Raw genomic sequence first — 13,879 nt, 5'->3', positions numbered from 1 at the left:
GAGGCAGGTGTATCTTGCGCGCGCCGGCCAGCTGCCGGCGTGCCATCCCTGGCACAGCCGCTGTGCCGGAGGCCTCGGTCCCACCCCCGGACCAGCACCACACCTCACCCACGACCCCATCCACGACCCCATCCACGACCCCGCCCCTTTTTCAAAGCCCCGGGACATAAGTGCGTCCCGGGGCTTGCGCGCGCCGCCGAGCTTATGCAAAATAGGCTTGGCGTGCGCAGGAGCAGGTTTTCGGGGTTACGCGTTGTAAGACACCCCCCCCCCTCCCGTATTCAGTTTTTAAGCCGTCCCTGGTAGAGAGAGGAGCTAAAGTGTTAGGAGGTGTAGCATAGGAGAGACCGGTGGAGGTTTGCCCAGGAAGGTAATTTTTCTCAGCCTCACTACTATGTCAGAAGAGTCGGGAGTACGTTTGTGAAAACTTCCCGCCTGCCTGCTGTCGAGGAAGGACTCTGCAGTGTGAGACTTCCATCCATTGCAGGGAACACCTCTGGGAACATGAGTCTGGGCAGGACCGTGTGGGAAGAGAACGGTTGTTCTTGAGCTTAGAGAAATGACCAGCCGGGTCTTCTGAGGTGGACAAAAGTATTAGCAGCTGCAGCACACATTGGAAACACCCTAGTTGGGGAGATTCACTTAAAGGATTCCTAATTTGTTCTAAAACCCAGGGGGGCGCACTGCGGACTGTGAGGTTTCTGAACACTACAGCATGAAACAAGCTCACCCTTCATCCAAAATAGGAAAAGGCTAACAAGTAAAAGTATACAAAAAAAATACATAAAACTGTTTTTTTGGGAATCACATTGTGTGTGTCCTGTGTGATGATTGATGGGCAGAGATGGGTCAGGCGCATCACAGAAATCATGGAAGGATCCCCGCTCGGCTTTCAGCCAAAGGAGAGAGCCTGAAGAGGTTGACCATGGAGGGGGGGCTCCTCTTTCAGCTCACGCGTGCGGAATGGGGATGTCATAGGGTGAAGTAAGGGGACGGACGACGGTGGACAAAAGGAATGGGATGCACAAAAATAAATGAAAAACAAACAAGCAAAAGCCTCAGACTTTAAATATTTTTTTTATTTCTAGTTTCACGAACATCAGTCTCTGCAGATGCTCCCTTCCCCCCCCCCCCCACACACACATACAATGTTGTAAATCCGAGTGGTCTACTCTTGCTTAGGACGAGCATCTCTAGGAGGTATTAAAGCCTCCATCGGGATTTTAAGCACCAGAGGTTTAAAGGTCAGGAGGGGGGGTGGGCCGACCTGCTTAAAACAGAGTGAATGGATGCAATGAAATGCACAGCCTGCTTGGGATGTTGCGACATCTGTGAATGAAGTCAAAAGAGCTCTTTTCAACATCTGTGCTCTGCTTTCTGTCCATTGAGCCCCTCCGCTTACTTCCGACTGGGAGGCCGGGACGCATGTAAAAAAGGCCTTTGGAAAGGAAGCGGCTTAATTAGGAATGGATGCATAACGAGTTATTGGTAAGTGCCATCAACTCTCTCAGATGTTTAGCTGTAGACAGTAAAGACCGGGCCACACACATTTTTTTTTTTTAAGCGTACCGCATCAGGATTTATTTATATTTTTAAGCAGCAGATGCAAGGAGGAAGCTACGATGCAGAGACTGCGGCGGTGGTGATGGACTGGCCTGCATCTCCATGCAGTGTGAGGTAGAGGAAGAGTGAGGGAAGAGAGCGAGGCTTCTCAGCACTTTAGAGAGGAATTTAGAATTAGAAATCTGGTGGGTGGATATCATTAATCTTGTTTTCGTGTGGGCCTGTGTGGTCTGTCTCAGACTCGTGCTCCCTTTTCCACGTAAAACCTATGTATGCATGTTGTCTGATTCCTTTTATCCTACTTTCGATAGGGAAGAAGGCTTATGCCCAAAGGCATCCTGACAGAGGTTTTTTTTTTGTTTTTTGGGCGGGAAGGGTGGTTCCACATTTAGGGACTGATTTTCAAAACCCATTCTTAAAAATGGGTTTTAAATGTAAATTACCCGTGTAAGTGAGCTTTTGAAAATTGCTACAATAGATGCTTGTCCATAGGATTTACCCTCGTAAGTGCACTTTATGTGGGTAAATTTGAAAATTGCTACACTGGTAGTTACATTTCCATGTGAAATCCTTTTGAAAATGACCCTGATAGTGTGTGTGTGCCCCTGAAAGTTGGCTTCGTTAGATCTGTGTGGACCTTCTTGGATTTTAAGTCTGCTGGAAGACGCACGGGAGCATATTTTTTCGCAATTATGTTCCAGCGCAAAAATTGCTCTAGTTTTTTTTCTCTTGTGCTTTATTTTTTTTATTCTTTTGAAAATCCAGGGATATTTTCCTTGAGAAGACTGGAGCAAACATTTTAATAAAGATGCATCGCCGAATCATTGCATCCATGTCTTTTTGTTTTCCAGGCGCTCGGTGGTAGTAATATCCACGGTTGTGAGCGTGTCCTAGAGAATATATTTTTAAGGTATCCCTAGGCTGCTAAAGCGATCCTTGGCAGCTGGGTATACAGCTGCTTTCTGAACGTCAGGACTCCATTAAAATTACATCCTCCTGCTTCTGTCGGGAGCCGTCTTTTGGAGGTCTGGCACAGTTTTGCACGCACTCATGATGAAACCAAACAGACAGTCATAAAATAAAACTAATTTATTGGTCGTTCTGTAGGTCCCTTTGGAGGCTCCGCACAATGTAAGTAGGTTCATTTGTCCTGCTGGCTCAGGAAGCTCTGTTCCTCATTTTTTTATACACAGGCCTCGGCTATGCTGATGTCCCCAAAAACCAAATGATTGCACTTAGCTTGTATTTTTCTGACACCCGATTGACTTTCCTTCAGTCTCTTAAAGTATTACTTGTTTTTTGGGTTCGGTCTTTGCCCCAAAGCAGACACCACTCGCTCCGGCAGCCCACGGTTAGCTCTGGCTCTTTTGAGAATCCACCCCTTGAGGCCTCCTCCTCTGGATTTGGATTTAATTGCCTGCCTTTTTGAAATCTAAGCTCAAGGGTGAAATACAAATTCAGGTACAGTTGGTAGGTGCCTGCCCAAGGGGGTTTACAATTGTTCTAGGCCATTTCCTCGCCCTAGCCCATCCCCCCGGACCCTCCCCCTTGTGTGCAAGTGCATGACTGCCCCATCCCTATTCTCCTGGACCCCTCCTTACAGGAAAAAAACCCCCACCTTTTTAGTGCTGTAGGAGCCCCCAATCGCTTGGACCCCTCCTTAATTTTAAAATCTCTATCAGTGGTGCGGTGAGGGCCCGGAATGTCCCCTAGGGGCCGGGCCTGAGTGGTGGCCATTTTCCAAAAGAATGCCAATTGACCTTTGCCCCTATGGAAAATGGCCACCACCCAGGTCCGGCCCCTAGGGGACACTCTGGGCCCCCACCGCACCACTGATAGAGATTTTAAAATTAAGGAGGGAGTCCGGGGGAGGGTGTTGGGGGAGGGGGGGCACTAGGACCACTAGTGGACTTTTTTCTGTGAGGGTAAAATCGGGGTGGGGGAGGGGCAGTCCACTGGATCACCAGGGCCATTTTTTTCAACCAGGAGGAAGGGTCCAAGGGGGTGGGGGCTAGGGCGGGGGAATCCTGGACTGGATTTTGCTGGAAGCAGGGCGTCCATCCGTCATAAACTTTTATTATTATTATTTTTTGAAACTATAAAAATGGCCGACTGCAAGGGCGGCCGGGTTGGGGTAGGGGTTCTAAGCAGACCCCCCCCCCCCCCAGGTGTTTCTTGTACTTGTGGGGGAGGGGGCTGTCCTCAGCCTCTTTAAGCGATGGCGGCTGCCATCGCACATTGCGTAGGGGGCCCTTTCCCTGCCATGATATATTTCCCTGCGGAATTCACCAAGCGAGAAGGTGGTTTACCCAGCGGCAGGGTCATTTACCCCGGCTTGGCGAGTCCTGCGGGAGTTTTCCCTTGGGGGGAAAAATACCACGGCTTAGTGAATGAGGCCCCCCCGAGACTGACACGAAAGGGAGAGGGAAAAGGCTGCGCAGAGGAAAGGCAAGCTTAGGAGGAAGATGATGGCACCCGGGAGGGGAGGGGGAGGGAAGAAGAGAGAAGAGGCTGCTGCTGCTGCTGGGGGGCCATAGCAGAGCCGGGATATACCCTGCTGCAAGCCGTCTGCTCGGGGAGCACAGCAGTTATTTTCCTGACACACAGGGCCCTTTCAAAACACAGGGCCCGGGGCAGTTGCCCTGACTTGTCCTACCCTATCTAGGGAATGGGTTGTTAAACACTATTAGGTGAATTTTCAAAGGAGTTACACGCGTAAAGGTAGCATACTATTGTAGCAATTTTCAAAAGTCATTTATGCATGTAAAGTGCACTTATGAAGGTAAATGCTATAGGCAATTCAATCAACCACTATCTATCCACAAAACTGTGGGGGTAACCCATATATCATTGATCAAACAACCCGCACAAATGAAATCTTATTATCTTTAATTAAGAAATCTTTTTAAATGTTTCTGAAAAAGCTTTTTTGTAAATTTTATTAAAACACACCTGCGTGTCCCAAAACCTAAAAGATTCTTAAATATTTTTTTTAATGTTTTATAGGTGTTAGGTGATGTTTCATATAATGACCAGAACACCAGACCTTGGTGTCTGGCTCAATTTTGTATTATAATCATGAGCACCACCCTCTACCACTACAATCCTTTTTAAATAATTTATTAGAAAACACTTTTTGTTTTAAAATGAATTTCACCTAACTTGTTTTCGTATTATATCTTATTGATTCTTTGAAAAAAGTAGGCAAAAACATATGCTTGAAACAATTCAATGGCATATATTGTAGCAATTTTCAAAAGCCCACTTACATGGGTAAAGTGCATTTACACGTGTAGAACCCCATTTTACATGTGTAAATGCTTTTGAAAATCAGGGCCTATGGGGTCGATTTTTTAAAAGCATCCCTCGTGCGTCCATGTTATAAAATCTGACGGGCGTGCGCAGATTTCAAAATCTGCTAATTACGCGCAGCCACGCGATCGACCTTTTTTCCCAGCTCCTTATCCCCCCTACCTAACCTTCCTCCCTTTTCCCCCTCTCTCTCCCCACCCCCTAAAACCTATCCTAACTATCCACCGTTTTTTTTTATTTTTGTACTTACTGCTTCGCTGGAGCAAAAGTAATCTCCGCGCGGCGGCCAGCTGCTGGCGCAAGCTTCCCCGGGGCAGCGTCGAATGGCCCCCCGCCCAGACCGCCGTTATGAAGAACTTGACACAGTATTATTATTATTATTTTTTTTTTACCAGTGATGGCATTAGAGAAGAGGCACCTTAAGTATGGTTTTCCTTTTCTGAAGTAACAGCAGCCTAGGCAGTCGTGGCCAAATTATTTTTTCCTGTGGATGAAAATAGGGTTTGGGGTAAAACAACTGTGCAACAAAAAAGATTTTAATCTCCCAGTCATATGTAAAGAGAAAAAAACTAGCTTGGTTAACTTCAAGATCTGATGAGCTACGGGTAACTTGCTATCCAAAAATACTCCTGAGGTTTTCACATGATGCACTAAAGGAATATCGCGATTCTTCATTTTCAGTATTAATCTATTAACTGCTTGACCTCTTGAGAACCAAATAGCATCATATGTCTCAGGGTTCACCTTTAACCTACGGGTAGATAACCAGGTGGCAATATCTTTCAGATAGTTATTAAACCTGGAATATTCAGTTTTAGAGTCCGAAAAGGAAGCAATAACTTGGATATCATCTGCATAAAAATTAGCACCAAAAGCAAAGCCCTGAATCGATGTGGCCACTGGCTAATGGTGCTAAAAAAAATGATTAAAAAGCAGAGGGGAAAGGATTGAACCCTGGTGACCCCCCACAAGTCATCTGTTTTGGGGTTGAATATTGGCCACTCCATTTTACTTTGAAAAATCTGTCCACCATCGGATAACTACTCATGGTCAATTAGGTCAGAAAGCAGCACTCATATTAATAAAACCTTCTTCCCTTTATTCAGATTAAGGCTTACTTCATTAGTTATAGAGATGTGAATCGGAACTGAAATCTGAACAGATTCTGGTTCCGATTCACATCTATAGAGATGTGAATCGGAACTGAAATCTGAACCGATTCTGGTTCCGATTCACATCTCTATTTAATGCTAATAGATTCGTTTCTGTATTGTGCACCTTCCTGAAGCCAGACTGCCTGGGATGAAGAGCATTTATCTTTTCAGCAGGACAACAACTTTCTCCATTAATTTCATTAGAAAAAGAATGTTAGATACTGGCTGAAAAATGTTTCAAATGCAGGGTCTAATTTTTAAATTGGACGAACTACTGAAACTTTAAGAACATATGGGACCTCAACCTCCCTTAAGCAAGTACTTGTTAGACTAATTTTTCAGATAAATCTAATTCTGAGGTTTTTACTAGGTAGGTGAGCAGTGGATCTAACTCGGATGTAACATTATTCATAGATTGTAGAGTCTTTCCCATACCTGTCTTAACCACTTGATTACAGGCTGTCCAGTGACTCTTCCTATAGCATAAAGGATCCTGGAGCTCATCCTCTAAAACCTACAACCCTCCTTTATTAAGGACCCTATCCAATGTATCCTCCTTACTTCCAGTGGCCGTGATAACACCGGTAAATTCTGACCTAGTATTATCAATTTTGCATACAAGTTTTCTGCAGTTGCTGATGAACTAGCGTTTCAGTTTTCAGACCAGACAGCTGGTCTACAATTCTGAACAGTTGTTTAGAATGGCTCTCCGCTTGCCCTAGTTGCTTAGAAATTAGAGAGGATTTCGCATTCTTTATCTCTGATTTGTAGCGATTAACGGCACTTGTACGAAAAGACACATTCTGGTCTGCTTTGGTTTCCCTCTGTAGCCATTCCCAGAGACGGACTTGTTTCTTTAGAGTCCAGGGTGGCGTCAGTTCTTCAAGACTCCTGAATTCTTAAGATTGTTTTAGAGGGGCTGCTTTGTAAAGTGCAGAACTTTCCACAGGTAAAATCCCAATTTTCAACCTTAGACGGCGAAAGCTCACCAAAGTTTGGGGAAAACAGTTGGTTCTTCAGAGGCTAAGTCTTTTAAGTCAATATCCTTTTAAATTTTGATAAAACTTACCTTATGTGAAATCGATTATTCATGGTGTTATGCTCAGGTTGTGAACCTTGGGCCGACGGGAGGATGGTATACCTGAGGAGGTGAATCCGTAGGTTCTCCCGTCGGGTGGCGAGGCAGAGCAGAAGATGCGAGCAGCTGACCCTTGGCACTGGAGACTGAGGTGACTGTGGAAGCAGACGAAGAGTCGTGACATCAAGGAGAGGAACGAAGTCTTCGCCACTGGAAGCCCCCGGTCCCCCCGGGAGGAGCCCGTAGAGACCCGGGCCGCTGGGACTTAGGTGGACCTTTGAGAGGTCAAGGAGTTTGAGGTCGATGCAAGGGCTAACTGGAGCTTCACCCCTGGAAGCCCGTGTTCCCCCCTGGGAGGAGCCCGTAAGGACCCGGGCCACTGGGACTTAGGTGGCCCTTGGAGACGATGGTCCAGAGGAAGTCTGAGGTCAAGTGCCAGAGGGTCTTCGCTTACCAGTCCGAAGTCACACACCAGGAATCACCGCTAGCCAGTCCAAAGTCTCACACCAGGAATCACCACTAGCCAATCCGAACTCAGGAACCAGGAACACCAAGACGAGACAGGAACCAGGAACAAGGATCCAAAACGCAAGAAGACTCACCGAAGCAAACAGACTTAAACAGTGCTACAAGAGACGTTGCCAAGTCAAGGAATGAGCAGAGGAAGACTCCCTTTATACTTCCTCTACTCTGGCTCATTGAAAACAGCTGTAAGTAGTTAAAGGGGCCTGGCCCCTTTAAATATAGAGAGGAGGCGTGGCCTCATGCCTAAAGATGGTGGCGGCCATCTTGGATTTCCTCCGCGGAGGAAAGAATGCCGGACGCTGCGAGGGAGGAGCAGGGAAGGCTCCCCACCCGGCGGCCATCCCGGGGACCCACGTCGGAACAGCGGGCACAGGATCAGGGGTTTCTTCAGCAGCTGCGGGCAAGGTAGGGGGCCGCGGTCGTGGCCGTCCATGGCCGCGGAACACAACACATGGCTTTCTGACCTCAGAAGGAGAACCCCAATAAACCAATGATCTGACCAAGAAAAGAAAAAGGTGTTGGATAATCCAATAATTCCAACATGGCTGAGGTGAAGATCAGGTCCAACCCGTGTTGTCCACATGAGTGGACATTTACACATGCTGGGCAAATTTTAAATCCTTTAAAACTACTAAAAAAAAAGTTTACATCAGGAGCACAGATTGAAATCCCCAAGGATATTTTAATTATCAAATTTAGCAGCATGCTCGGTAATCAATTTGAGAGTCTCATTAAGGGAAGGCCTTTTTCTGTTAGGAGGATTATATATACTGTAATTAAAGCCAATTAAAAAAAAAAAAAAAAGAATGATCAATCCTGACAAGTAAAGCTTCAATAAAAGCTCCTCCTCTCCTAGCCTTACAATTTTTCTGAAGCTAAGAGTAATCAGGAGGATAAAGTTGTTGTAAACAGAGTTGATCACCTTCTCTAGTCCAAGTTTCAGAAACGCAAAAAAGATGTGGATCATGATCCACTATGATATCTGGGATTAAAGCATATTTTGTTGTTAAAATACAGACATTAAACAGCCCCACCACGACATTGCTGTGTGAAAAGGAAAAACAATTCCTAACTGAGACACATGGTGGATATACAAGAGCTTGCTGTCTAGTGTCAGTTAAATGAAAAACAATGCTAATAAAACCGCCCATAGCGGCCTTGCCCCATTTTTAAAGACATAGATGCTATAAAAATAACACCTTAAAAGCAAACAAAACCATCACATCTTATACCACCAGAATGATCTCCGGTTGCAGAAAATAGTCTTTCAGGGTTAGCTTGAATGGGCAATCAAAGGGGGCAGGCCCTTAGTCTGGCCCTTCAGAGAAGAATTGCACACAAAATCTGACTAGGTCAGCCTTCCAACAGCCATGCCCTTCTCCCTGGATCCCAGAATCCCCTCCACTGAGGAGCTCTAAGGGGGATCCTTCCCCCCTTCCCCAACCCTTCATACAGTCAAGAGCTAGTAGCGTGGCCCTGGTTGAAAAAAGGTCGGCCAGCTCTGCTCCAGAATGAGAGAGCATGAGATGAGGGTGAAAAGGGGGTAAGAACATAAGAAATTGCCATACTGGGTCAGACCAAGAGTCCATCAAGCCCAGCATCCTGTTTCCAACAGTGGCCAATTCAGGCCATAAGAACCTGGCAAGTACCCAAAAACTAAGTGTATTCCATGCTACTGTTGCTAATGGCAGTGGTTATTCTCTAAGTGAACTTAATAGCAGGTAATGGACTTCTCCTCCAAGAACTTATCCAATCCTTTTTTAAACACAGCTATACTAACTGCACTAATCACATCCTCTGGCAACAAATTCCAGAGTTTAATTGTGCGTTGAGTGAAAAAGAACTTTCTCTGATTAGTTTTAAATGTGCCACATGCTAACTTCATGGAGTGCCCCCTAGTCTTTCTACTATCCGAAAGAGTAAATAACCGATTCACATCTACCCGTTCTAGACCTCTCATGATTTTAAACACCTCTATCATATCCCCCCTCAGCCGTCTCTTCTCCAAGCTGAACAGTCCTAACCTCTTTAGTCTTTCCTCATAGGGGAGCTGTTCCATCCCCTTTATCATTTTGGTAGCCCTTCTCTGTACCTTCTCCATCGCAATTATATCTTTTTTGAGATGCGGTGACCAGAATTGTACACAGTATTCAATGTGCGGTCTCACCACATTATGACATTTTCCATTTTATTCACCATTCCCTTTCTAATAATTCCCAACATTCTGTTTGCTTTCTTGACTGCCGCAGCACACTGAACCGACAATTTCAATGTGTTATCCACTTTGACGCCTAGATCCCTTTCTTGGGTGGTAGCTCCTAATATGGAACCCAACATTGTGTAATTATAGCATGGGTTATTTTTCCCTATATGCATCACCTTGCACTTATCCACACTAAATTTCATCTGCCATTTCAATGCCCAATTTTCCAGTCTCACAAGGTCTTCCTGTAGACTGAAGAGTAATCTTAGGAAACATTTCTTTGCAGAGAAGGGTGGTGGATGCGTGGAGCAGCCTCCCCATGGAGGTGGTGGAGACAAGAAAGCATGGGAGAAACATAGGGGATCTCTGAGGGAGTGGGAGAGATTGTAAAGCTGAATTGTTGATGTGGATAGGCAGTGAAAAGGCCATATGGTCCTTTTCTGCTGTAAAGTTTCTCCGTTTCTACCCCCAACAACATTGGCCAGGTACAGCCTGAAGTTATTAGATTTCAGAGGCTAAGCAGAGTCAGGCCTGGCTAGTACCTCGAAGGGGAGCCACCGGGGAAGACTGTGTGCTGTGAAGTGAAGAAACCACTAGCTAACCTCTCAGGTACAGGCACAGTGGCAGGGCTGTGATCACCTAACTCTCAACACAAGGGTTTCTGTCAAATTTTCAGCCAGAGACAGTTTTACATGAACTGGTGGTGTCATCTATCTAGAGATTACTGTAATTCCTTGTTTGTGGGGTTGTCTTTGAAAACTTTCTATAACCTGCCATTGGTTAAAAGAAGCAGATTAAACGGGCATATTTCTCCTATTCTCTCTGAGGCTGCCGGTTTCATTTAGATGACACTTTAGGTTTTTTTTTTGCCTAACCTTTAAGGCCTTGCACGGATTAGGACTGCCGGATTTGTCCGGAAAAAATCAAATGGTATATTCCTGAGCATAAGATATGATCCTGTAATGACCTCTTGCTCTGTGTGCCTTTGGTCCGGACCTGCTGATTAGTTAAGGTCTCAAAGGGAGCCTTTTCAGGTGTGGCTCCGGTCTTCTGAAACTCCCTCCTAAGGAAACTTTGCTTTGAGAGGCAGATCCTCAGCTTTAGGTGGTTAGTGAAGGGTCATTCAGGAGAGCATTTCACTGAAGTTTTGGGGTAGGTTCCTTCATTCCTCTAATATTTGTCTCCTTTTTTGTTAGCCTAATAGAAGTTGGCATGTCTGAAATTTGGGGAGAGTAATGTGTTATAAATTATCTTTCCTTTTATTATAGTATTTTTATATTCCGAGGTTTGGCTTGGGTGGGTTGATACATAACAATAGCTGCATTACAGTATGCATATCTACTGTATGCTTTGTTTGTATTCTCTTTGTTTGTATTCTCTGCTTGTTTTTATGTTTATTTCATTGGTATTGTTTATTTTTGTTATTGCTGTATATCACTTCAAGCATTAGAATGGGGATAAACCAAGTTTAAATAAATAAATGAAAAACAAATTCTAATGAAAGCATAGATTTTATTTTAATTTTATGGGTATTTCAGTATCATCTCTGCTCTATTTGCCCTTGGTTTTTATTTGAAATTCCAGGTTCAGGAAAAGTGGCAAGCTACAGTGTGAAGAGTTTTCCTAAAATCCCCCTTTGCCTTTAACGTTCAATGACTTAACCACTTGCTTGGATTTTATTTCTATGCCCTTAGGTAAGCCACCATGGGAGATGTAAAGCTGGTGGCTACGACTCGTCTTTCCAAGACGCCCCTGGCCCCGGAGCATTTGGCACGCAACCCTTCTGTCCCGATAGAAGCGCCATCATTCACACTTCCTCCCAGGAATATCCGGGTCCCTCTAGGGGCCACTGCACGGTTTGATGGAAAGGTAAGTTGGGACTACCCTGGAGAATGCTTCATTTTGACAGCTGGATTCTGTTTTCTGCTCCAACAGAAGGTTCCCAGACCTCTCCTGGAGGACCCCCCAGCCAATCAGGGTTTCAGGATATCCACAATGAAAATGCATGAGATAAAATGTGCATGCTGTGGAGGCAGAGCATGCAAATTGTATCTCATGCATATTCATTGGAGATATATACTGAAAACCCGACTGGCTGGGGGTCCTCCAGGACAGGTTTGGGAACCACTGTGCTAGAAGATGCAGGAGCCTTTGTTTTAAATAAAAGAATTTCTTGTATCCTGTATCTCTGGCAAAACTCTCGAAAATAGGACTTCCAATATGGTAAAAAATAGAGCTGGCTGACAGTACAGCAGCGTGGGTTAATAACAGATTTATTTTTCATACTTAGTGTTGGTGTAAGTTGATTTAGCACAGCCAATATGCTACAGCAATGTGTTGCATTAAATTGTCAGCGAGTCTGTAGTTGGTAATTAGGATTTGAAGATAAATGTGAAGTGAGCTAAGAATTAAGGATGTACGAGCTTCTTAAAAAAAGAAAAAAAAAAAAACATATACAAAATCAGCCAGACCGCTGTTGACCCGGTTTGTGACTCACATTCAGTATAAGAACTGTTATCAATGGTTTCTAAATGTTTAAATGTTCCTCGTTTCTATGCATTATTTAAATTGTTTAAATTTTATGTAACTGTTTTAAATTGTTCCTCGTTTTTTATGTATTGCTCTCAAGCACTCTTATTTGTTCCATGTTCTTTGTTCCTTGTAATGCTCTTAGGCAAGTTGAATTGTTTCACTGTAAACCGGTTTGATTTGCATCCGATGCAAGAAGATCGGTATATAAAAACCCAAAAATAAATAAATAAATAAATTTAAAGACGTAGGCCAGCAGCTGGCGAAATCTGTTGTGAAGTCACAGCATTACGATCAGAGTTGCCTTTAGATGTGCGTGGCTTGGTGGATTTCCCTGAATCCACTTTAAATTTCTTTGGATTTTGCCGATGTAAGCCCACTCCGGTGGGGCCATAAAAGAATGTGTTCCTCTTCGGGGCTTGAACCGCTCACCCGGCTGGCTCTCTCACAAGCTCTCTCACGTTCCCTTTTCCTTTGTGCTCTCCTGGGAGAGGGGACTCGTCCTTATGCAGTGGGTGCAGTGAGGGCGAAAGAAACGCTCGTGAGTCGCTGGGTTAATGTCCAGAATTAGTCTTTACTGTTCAGGCAGCGGTGATGAACGGCACAATAACTCAAACTTCAGCACCACAGAATCCTCTTCTTTTCTTCTCTCACAGCCTCTTTCTCTCCAGCTGTGCAGGACTCGCATACCAGGGCCAGGTGAACATCCACTCTCCAGGGCTTGGTTAAGTGGAGTTCCCAGGTGGGCAGGGTCTCTTTAGCTCGGTCAAAAAAAAAACAAAACCCCTTCCAATCTGGTAAAAATAGCAGAGTCTATGACACGGCGAGTAACTCCTCTCTCTCTCCCCAGGGTGGGGAATACACTGGATGGGTGTCCTCAGTGATTTCTGATTTCCCTTACTCACACTTAGCAGATCTTCTGGATCTTCTTGGTTCTTACACAGTCTCTTTATCTCTTATTTCTGGATCCCTGATGGGAGGAGATCCCCTTGAAGCAAGCAGTTATCTTTCGCTTCAAACAGGAAGGAAGGGCAGCCACAACATCCTCCTGCATCATGAAATCAAAGTCTTTTCCCCTCCACTAAATTTAACACCAGAGTTTCTGCTTGCAGCAGGTCACTGACACCTCCTTCCTCGTGGAGGGTATGGAGGGCAGGTCTTACCTAACATGCACAGCCCTCAGACAAACCGTTCTCCGTGCCCTGAGCCCAGGTAGGGTACAGGTTCTCACAAGGCTCCTGCCACTTAAAAGCTTAAACCCAAAAATATACCCAGAGGGAAAATCCTAACCAGCCAAGGAGTGGACTGGATAAGGAAAACCCCCTCCCAACCCTGGTCAGGACCATCAAGCAAGGTTTGGCTGGGTCCCCTTGACTGGGCCTGAAAAACCAGCTCAGATTAACACTTCTTAACCAAGCTGGACTGCCTCTGGCGCCCTCTGTAGGGCGCTGCCATACAAACTCTCAGGGGGACGGCCATTCCAGACCCCTCAAAGGGGGAGGGGCTGCGTTTGAG

The 13,879-nt window shown here is 45.2% G+C and overlaps 1 protein-coding gene across 3 annotated transcripts in view; it reads left to right on the top strand.

The window, feature by feature from the left end:
• Window positions 1-13,879, top strand: part of MYLK (myosin light chain kinase) — a 741,434-nt gene that overhangs the window by 148,403 nt on the left and 579,152 nt on the right. For all 3 annotated transcript variants that reach the window (XM_029605228.1, XM_029605226.1, XM_029605227.1), the window contains one exon: window positions 11,530-11,704. In XM_029605228.1, coding sequence (XP_029461088.1) covers window positions 11,540-11,704 — 165 coding nt within the window. In that variant the 5' untranslated portion in view covers window positions 11,530-11,539. The remainder of the gene's footprint in view (window positions 1-11,529; window positions 11,705-13,879) is intronic.

Source organism: Rhinatrema bivittatum, chromosome 6 (genome assembly GCF_901001135.1).
Source record: "Rhinatrema bivittatum chromosome 6, aRhiBiv1.1, whole genome shotgun sequence".
Classification (NCBI taxonomy): domain Eukaryota; kingdom Metazoa; phylum Chordata; class Amphibia; order Gymnophiona; family Rhinatrematidae; genus Rhinatrema; species Rhinatrema bivittatum.
Note: the sequence above shows the minus strand (reverse complement) of the source record. Positions and strands in the feature narration are given on the sequence as shown.